The sequence below is a fragment of the Zea mays genome, chromosome 3, assembly GCF_902167145.1.
Source record: "Zea mays cultivar B73 chromosome 3, Zm-B73-REFERENCE-NAM-5.0, whole genome shotgun sequence".
Lineage (NCBI taxonomy): Eukaryota > Viridiplantae > Streptophyta > Magnoliopsida > Poales > Poaceae > Zea > Zea mays.
The window spans coordinates 141,362,985-141,371,706 of record NC_050098.1 but is presented as its reverse complement, the minus strand read 5'-3'; the positions used below and the strand labels follow the sequence as shown (position 1 = coordinate 141,371,706).

Here is an 8,722-nt window from a genome sequence, read left to right as displayed (position 1 = left end):
AAGAGCTAAAACGAATATTATTTTGAGACAGATGATGTATTATTTTTAGTCATTAACTATACCATGTTTCTTTCACATATCATTCACGTCCAGTTACACAATTGCCAACTCATATTTTGTTGATCTCTTCGTTTTTACTAGGTGAGTGCCCGTGCGTTGCAACGAAAACATATAATACCACGATAACTTATATACAAAATGTGTGTTATATTGTTGTGAGAAAAGATTTCATAATTCATTTGTGATCCTGGCCATACAAAATATTATGGAGAATAAATGCCACACATGCAAAAAAGAATTTAAATTGAAAACATTATTCAAACAAAAGAAATTGCATGCAAGACTCTTTTTTAAATACTATTCCCTCAATCCAGAAATATAATTCAAGAATATCGGTGATACTTATCTACTACTACACATTGTGTAAGGGTAGCAGGTGAGCTTTAGGAGAGATGTACTAGACGTTTTTCCTGTCATAGATGTAGACATAAACACACATGTGGTGTAGCGGTAGCTGCTGCTCATATTTGCTTGAGGGGTTGCGGGTTCAAATCTCCTTGGGGCCATGTGTGTTTTTTAATTTTAGTTAGACATGGGTAATGGATTGTGCGAGGAGGGGACAAAACAAGGAATGGTGACAGAACATGAGATTGTGCTGTGCGGGGAGGGGGGGAATGAGGAGGGGGATGAGAATAAAGAATTGTGACAGAACATGAGAATGAGCTATGCGTGGAGGAGGAATGAGAAAGTCAGAACAAGAAATAAAAATAACAGAACACAGAATGACAAACTACCATTATAATCTTAATAAGCAGAAGAGATACTATGTTGCGGACTGCCAAACGCTCAGCTTTTTAGCCAGCTTCTATAAAGTCCCTGTTTGTTTCGGCTTTTCGCAGCTTCTGGCCACCAAAAGCTGCTACAGACTGCCAAACACTCAACTTTTTAGCCAGCTTCTATAAAATTCGTTTGCGTAAAAACCATTCAAAATCAACATAAACATATAATCGGTTGAGTCGTCGCAATAGTAGTAATCTATCACTTTATAGATCCTGAGCCCCATGGACAACTTTATCTTCCTCCGCACGTAATCCTAATGATACTCAAATTCTCTACACAGCCAGATTCTCCCCACATCTAGATTCTCGGAAAAGCTGGTCAGAAAAAAGCAGAACCAAACAGGCCCAAAATTCGTTGGAGCAAAAACCATCCAAAATCAACATAAACACAAAATCGGTTGAGTCGTTGTAATAGTAGAAATCCGTCACTTTCTAGATTCTGAGCCCTATGAACACCTTTATCTTCCTCCATACGTAATCGTAATGATACTCAGATTCTCCCCACATCCAGATTCTCCCCACAGCTAGATTTTCAGAAAAGCTGGTCAGAAAAAAGTTGAACCAAACAACCCATGGATCATCTATTTGCAAGACCAGCTGTGCACCATTTTTTTGTCTAATTCGATTGAATTTGAATTCTGGGCCGACAAACAAGTTGAATTTTCTCCAAAAATTTCAAACCGATGGGAAGAGCCGAAATTTGAAGGAGCTGAAAGCCTCGGTCTGCTCACTGCTATCGCACGTGCTTCCCGACCAACCGCCGTGGTCCCCTCACTCGCGGACACTCTCCGGGCGCCCACCACCTCCGCCTCTTCCGCCGCCGTGTGTGCCGGCGACGATGCCGCGCAAGGCCTCCTCCAACTCAGGTACGCGCCCCGCCAGACCCCACTCTGCTCCTCGCAATTTCCGCACTTCCATAACCCTAACGCTCTCCCTCCTCAACTCCCGCTTCCAGATGCGCGGGCCAAGTCGCGGAAGCGGAAGCGCGCCGCCGCCAGCGCCTCCCCGTCCAAGCAGCCGGACGACCACTCAGACGACTCCGACACCGCCGCGGCGGCGAACGGCGACGATGAGACGTCCCGCGCAGCATCCGTTAACGGGGGCGGAGGAACCCTAGCCGGCGTCGGCGGCGATGACGACCCCGTGCTCGACCTTCGTGCGGCGGAGGTGCTCTCCTCCTCCGCCGAGCCCGTTTCCGCCTTCCCCGCCGCCGTCCGCCGTGCCGTGAGCCGGCCTCACCCCTCGGTGCTGGCTGTAATCGCCGCCGAGCGTGCGGCGGCCAGTTCCGACGATGCTCCGGTCACCCCAGCCTCGGTACCCGTTCTCGAGAATATTTCGCACGGGCAACTCCAGGTGATCTCGGCGATGCTGCCCGACCATCCGTCCCTGTCCTACGACCCTGACAAGCCGTCCACGTATGTCTGCACCCCACCTCCACTGATGGAGGGATGCGGAGTGCACAAACAGTTCTATGACAAACTTCACATCGTGCCCAGGCACTCAGGTTTCTTCTTGGCACAAAAAAAATCATTGTTTGCCACTGACCACTACCTGGTACTAGAACAAAGTGATAATTTTAATTGCGTTTTTTTTGTTGATTCATATTTGTAGATTGGTTTGTGCCACAGACAGTGCACAGGTTGGAGAGGCAGGTTGTGCCACAGTACTTCTCTGGAAAATCTCAGGGGCAAACACCAGAGAAGTACATCATGTTGAGGAACAAGGTGATTGCGAAATATTTGGAGCGACCTGGGAAAAGGCTTGTGTTTGCTGAGTGCCAGGGGCTTGTCACAAGCACACCTGAATTGTATGATCTTAGTAGGATAGTTAGGTTCTTGGAATCTTGGGGGATCATTAATTACCTTGCAACAGGGTCAGTGTACCGTGGCCCGAGGACGGCATCATCTCTGATCAAGGAAGAGACAACAGGGGAGCTTCAGCTGGTCTCTGCACCAATGAAATCAATTGATGGTTTGATTTTGTTTGATCGGCCCAAATGCAGTATCCAGGCAAATGATATATCTTCGTTGGTGTCAACTTCATCTGCTCCATTTGTGGTTAATCATGACGGTGATTCAGCAAATTTGGATGAGAAGATTTGGGAGCGCTTATCAGAGAGTTCTTGTAGTTTCTGCTCACAACCTTTACCCAGCATGCACTATGAGTCACAAAAGGAGGTATGCACAATCATAATTTTTACTTGGTTATATTTATCCTTCATATTTGGATGCTCCTTTGCATCATCTGCACTGTTGATTATGCAAGGCATTTCACAGTTCTGACCTTATACTGGTCTATTTTATTTATAATTTTCAATTTGTAGAATGAGACTGTTATTGATCAGAGTACTCTATATTACATCCAAAACCTAGCATTAGTTTATCTATATCACATGACTCACTATTCCGGAAGGAACTGCTTAGGACAACTATATACTATGTTTGAGGTGATTTTGTTGTTTCCTATGATCTGATCTTAACTGATTGGTACAATATTATACTCATAGCAATGATTAGGAAAACAGAGATCATTATATAGTTTTGCTGAGGAATTTAGTTATTTACAAACAATTTTATATCTTGCGCCTCAAATTTCAAGTTATAATAATGGTATTTTAAATTATTAAACCTGTGATTGAAGTACCAAGAGCCCATTAGATTGAAATCATGATTAGGTTAAAGGGCATTGTAGAGTATCAACCTATACAACTGAATATTAATACATGGTAATTCTCATCTAGGTACCCAAATACAAATAGGCCTGAGTAAAGTTAAGTTGCTTATGTTTCAGTTTTTAAACATGTTTGAAGAGTTTAGCTGACCCCCTTTTTTTGCTGCATGTATGTACCTAATCTTCTCAGGGGGCTTTTAGTATTATCGGTCTCGGTCATGAGTTAGGAAAATGGATGTGTATTTATTAAATGCTTCTTTAAGTTCAAAATACTTTGTCCAGTTTACTGGAATGTTTTATTTCAAAATAGCCCTCTTTATCAAAGAAGCATATAAACCAGACTAACAAGCTATCTTATTTTAACTGGTGGAGCAGACAGACATTGCTCTTTGTTCAGACTGCTTCCACAATGCAAAATTTGTTACTGGGCATTCAAGCTTAGATTTTCAGAGAGTGGATGCGATGAAAGATGGATCAGACACTGATGGGGACAGATGGACAGATCAGGAAACTTTGCTGTTGTTGGAGGGCATAGAAAAGTTCAATGATAACTGGAATCATATCGCAGGTCATGTTGGGACAAAATCAAAAGCACAATGTATTCACCATTTCATTCGTCTCCCGGTGGCAGATGGTTTGTTAGAGAACATTGAAGTGCCAGAAGCATCCCTTCCATCTGGAATGCAAAGCAGTGGATTTTTGCATTCAGATTCCAATGGCAGTACTTCAGGTGTGTTTTCTATTTGTTCAACTGGCAAACTTCTCAGTTCTGTTATGTTTCAGTATTCATGGTTACAAAATGTATTGGGGTTCTATATTTTTGACTGATGATTTGTTCACTTTGCTTTCATCAAGGTAGCCAACCTGGAAACCAGATTCCATTCATTAATTCTGCTAATCCAGTCATGTCACTGGTGAGTTATTGTACATTATATTCAAATTTGATACCGAAATGTCTGAAAGCATTTACAGTTGTAACTGTAATTATCTTCACTATTCATTTATATGGCTGTCCGTGACACACATACGTTTTCCATGCCTGAATGTTTTTTAATCTAAGCCTTTTCTATCTCAAGCAAAATAATATTTACCATTTACATGTTGCCAACCATATGGGGTTGCTAATTCATTTCCTATGCTGTATTACTTTAGAAATTGGCGCAATTTGGGACTAGACAGCTTATCACAGTTCTTTTAATTGATCAAAAGCTGTTAAAACAATCATTCTGGGTGGAAAGCTGTATGTCTGTACTCTGTACCACTTTTAGCTATTAATTAGCTGTCTGAACTCACAAATATCTTGCTAGGGCACTGGTGGTATTATCATAATAGCTATTCCAGTGATAATTCTAAATCCATGTGTGTACATTTATTGGGGGAATATGTAGTGGATAACCATATTTCAGTGTGAATAGGCTAACTCTGAAACATGTGCCATCGGGTGGGACTTGGAAGCATTATATTAAGGTCAACAAAATGAACAAATAGGTTCATAAGTTCTGTTAGTAAACCCTCGCAAGCTGCGGGTCGCACTTGCATACCATATAGTTTTTTGTGGCATTATAATATGTGTCAATGGTCAATATGTGTAAAGATCTATTTATATCTCTGGTCTTACTATTCCTGCAGGTTGCATTTTTAGCTGCTGAAGTAGGACCAAGAGTTGCAGCATCCTGTGCAAGTGCAGCATTATCGGTTTTGACAAGGGAAGATTCCAGGTGAGCCACGTGTGCAATAAGGGATGGCCAGTGATTTGATTAATGAACATTTGCTGATTTTGATATGCCATGTCACTATGTTAGTTTTAGTTGACCGTGTTTCTGCTTGTAAGTGCCAGGGTCTGTGAGGCAGGTTCCCTGTCTTGTTCTGGCGTGCGCTTTAGAATTGTGTTTGTGTGTGTTTTATTTTTTCTTTGTGTACGTTTGCCCTTTGTGGGTGTTTTTCTTCTCTCTAATATATAACGATGTGCAATCCTCCTGCACATTCGAGAAAAAAATATGTTACTTTTATAACTGGAATGCAGTAACTCCTTTTTTATTTAGTGGTGCCAGATTCGTTTTGTTCTTTTGGGGCCTCACTCATATTTCTAGAGCTATTTGTTAACATGGTATTTTCCATTCTGTTAAGGATGAATGCAGAAGGCATTGATGCTATGGGCCATGGTACTCATCTCAACTATGGTAAGTGCTTTGTTCCCCCTGCCTTTGTTTCATTCTTATTGTGCAAGAGGTTATTGTAAAATACAATCAATCTTGTGAACCAGGACCCTCATCATCCATTTCTTCTGAAACTGTGAAAAATGCTGCAAGCTGTGGCTTGTCAGCAGCAGCAACAAAGTCCAAGCTTTTTGCAGACCAGGAGGAGCGTGAAATTCAGAGATTATCTGCCACCATCATAAATCATCAGGTATGTTGCAATACAATGTTCGTGGATTCTGCAATTTAGCTATTTTGGTGTCTGACAATCTTATTTTCGTGGTATAGTTTTTGCAATTGTTGTCTGGCTACTGTGTGAGTGCTTTGCATGTTTATGTGAATTCACAAGAAAAAACAAACCCTGATTCTCAACTATGGTAGTTGTAGCATCCTTAACATGATGTCCTTTTCTTGTATTTTGATATGTTACCTAAAGTGATGGTTGTGTTTTATAAAAAATGGCCAAACACTGAGAATAGACGAGGTTTTAAGCATGAAAGAACCACTGAGGAAAAAACAAATTCAGACTTGTCAAAGTTTGGCATTTAACATAATTGGAGCTTATTTCTTGGCCGATCATGCTAGTTTGGCGGGAAACAATTGTTTTGCCATAATATTATAGATATCTAAGAAACAAAATCTATAACTGGTAAAACCATCTTTTACTACAAATTTGAGGGAGCAGTTTGGTAAAAACTCATACCCGGGTTAGGGATATCTGGGGCACCCTTACTGCTGATATCTTCACTGAGTGTCTCACACTTTGGGATCTCATCTCTGAAGTGAGGCTTCAACTAGAGGTGGAATACTCACGTTTGGAAGTTCTCTGGTGATGGACAATATTCAGCAAAATTCTCCTATGAAAGCCTGTTTCATGGTACTGTAGTTTTCAGTCCTTATGATAGGATTTTGGAAACTTGGGTGCCTGGCAATTTTTTTCATATGGTTAGTGGCCCTTGAGAGGTCTTGGACCAATGATCAGTTGGCACGAAGAAGGTGCCACACCCCGCCTGCTGCACCTTCTGTGACCAAGAGGAAGAAAATATTAATCACCTAGTGTTGACCTGCGTCTTCACACGAGAATTTTGTTTTCCCCCCCTTCTGTGTGAGGTCACCTTTCACTCCCCTAGGTGATGCAATTGCACTTAAAAAAAGGTCTCAATTCCATCCAGGGGCCTAGACATTCTGGAATCTTCGTAAACGCTGTGTGTTTTTGTGGTGAACCTCCTAACTTAGCTAGAGCACTGTTGCTCACTAGTGAGGAGCTTCATTTCTGGGATTTTGCTAGGGCACGAGGTATCACTCACCTGCTTGCTTAGGATTGGATTTTTTGATTTTGGGGTCGTCTTCTTCCCTTTTAAAAGGCACGTCTGTTTGCTTAAAATTCTAATGTTTTGCCTGTGCGGTGTGAGGGCTCTTGCCCCATTTTTTCTTAATATAACAATACACAGTTCTGCGTGTCCAAGAAAAAAGTTCGACAAAACGTATAGCTCACTGGTTAAAACCATCCTTTAATAACTATCAAGAAGATTCAACCAAGCTCAATCAGGTTTTGTTTTGAAGGATATTGAACCACTTACTCATTTTTTAAATTTTATACTTGTAATTCTGGATAAAAGGCATATAACTTTCAGCTTGTTACTCATTTTTATGGACATGCAGTTAAAGAGACTGGAGTTGAAACTGAAGCAGTTTGCGGAGGTTGAGACAATGCTCTTGAAGGAAAGTGAGCGGTTAGATCTGATGAGGCAGCAGCTGGTAACTCAGCGTATCCGGATGTTATCAACCCGGTTCACTTCCACAGGTGGTACAATACCTGGAGGCAGCAGCGGTATGGTTTCAAACCTGATGAATCAGGCCAGCGGCCTTAGACCGCCGCTGATGATGCCAGGCTCGGTGACCCAGTCCAGCATGCCGGCAATGTATGCAAATAACATGCAGGGGCATCCCCAGATGGCTCTGCTGCAACAGCGGCAACAGATGCTCTCGTTCGGACCTCGTTTGCCTCTCTCGGCCATCAACCCCGGCTCATCCTCGTCGGCACCCAACATGATGTTCAACCATGGCATGCCCAACTCGGCAGCTCCTAATCATCACCCTTTGCTGAGATCACCCTCAGGGGACAATTCAAATGTAGGTTAGTGAGATGAGTTTTTCATTTTTTTGGGTCTTAGATTCCTGAGCTGTAGCCCTTGACTCGTGATCATTAACCATTGTAATTCGATTGCACAATCACATATAGAGGTTGTTACCAGCGATAGGTTCTCATTTTCTCTTAGGCTGTGGACCGTGTGTGCGTGACTGTTTGCTCGGATGAGATTGATGTTGCTAGTGGCTTAGGCGATGCACAGAGGATGTAGAGTTTCTTTCACCCTGACTAATTGTTATTACTGCGCCACCTTAGAATGATGTAAAAAATGAATCCGCATGAATTCCCCATTCTTCATCTTGGTTTGCATCTGCAATCATGGTATGCCAAAATGGTTTATGCTTGGAATTTGTTAGACGCTAATGAGTTTTGAATTTGGATTATGTGCTGTCTCCAGGGGTGGGCAAAATCACCGAAACTGGTACCAAACTAAACCAATTTAACTGAAAAAGTTGGTGTTGATTGACATCTAAAGTATTAAAACCCCATGGGGTTTCAGCGCCTCTCCGCACTCCACGGAAACTCCAGCACTTGCGTGTGGACGCGTGGCGGCGTGCCGCGTGGTTGCTAATGCGCTGCTCGGCCGCTGCTTCCTGTTTCAGTGTCTGTGCTGCTCTGCCTGTTCTCTTTCTTTTTCCTATCATCTCTCTGTCGTGGGTTGGGTTGGGTGGTTGCTGCTGCTGCCGCCGTTGCAGTTGCGGCGGTGGAGCCCGCGTGTCCGTGTTCTAGACTTACGCTGCTCCCACTGGCTTGTAGTACGTAGTTGTACTGCCCCCTCCATCGGCGTCTCCCTCTCCCCATTTTTTTATTACTTTTAGATATCAGTGTTTGACTTTTTGTCTTGTACAAATAAAAACGATTGTCATTAT

The 8,722-nt window shown here is 42.6% G+C and overlaps 1 protein-coding gene across 1 annotated transcript; it reads left to right on the top strand.

Moving 5' to 3' along the window:
- The first annotated feature begins 1,635 nt into the window (after positions 1-1,635).
- LOC100216783 (Switch/sucrose nonfermenting 3C) lies at positions 1,636-8,165 on the top strand. Its single transcript, NM_001317373.1, has 9 exons — positions 1,636-1,705; positions 1,795-2,343; positions 2,451-3,016; positions 3,885-4,239; positions 4,365-4,423; positions 5,139-5,227; positions 5,637-5,689; positions 5,773-5,915; positions 7,367-8,165. Exons 1-9 carry the CDS (start codon positions 1,678-1,680, stop codon positions 7,844-7,846), a joined length of 2,322 nt encoding a protein of 773 aa, NP_001304302.1. The 5' UTR covers positions 1,636-1,677; the 3' UTR covers positions 7,847-8,165.
- The last annotated feature ends 557 nt before the right edge of the window (positions 8,166-8,722 follow it).

Bases quoted from the DNA above. Each gene is read 5' to 3' on its own strand.
- LOC100216783 (NM_001317373.1), top strand. From the start codon at position 1,678: ATGCCGCGCAAGGCCTCCTCCAACTCAG. The intron at 2,344-2,450 runs GTTTCTTCTTGG...TCATATTTGTAG, and splicing joins CATCGTGCCCAGGCACTCAG to ATTGGTTTGTGCCACAGACA. The intron at 5,228-5,636 runs GTGAGCCACGTG...CATTCTGTTAAG, and splicing joins TTGACAAGGGAAGATTCCAG to GATGAATGCAGAAGGCATTG.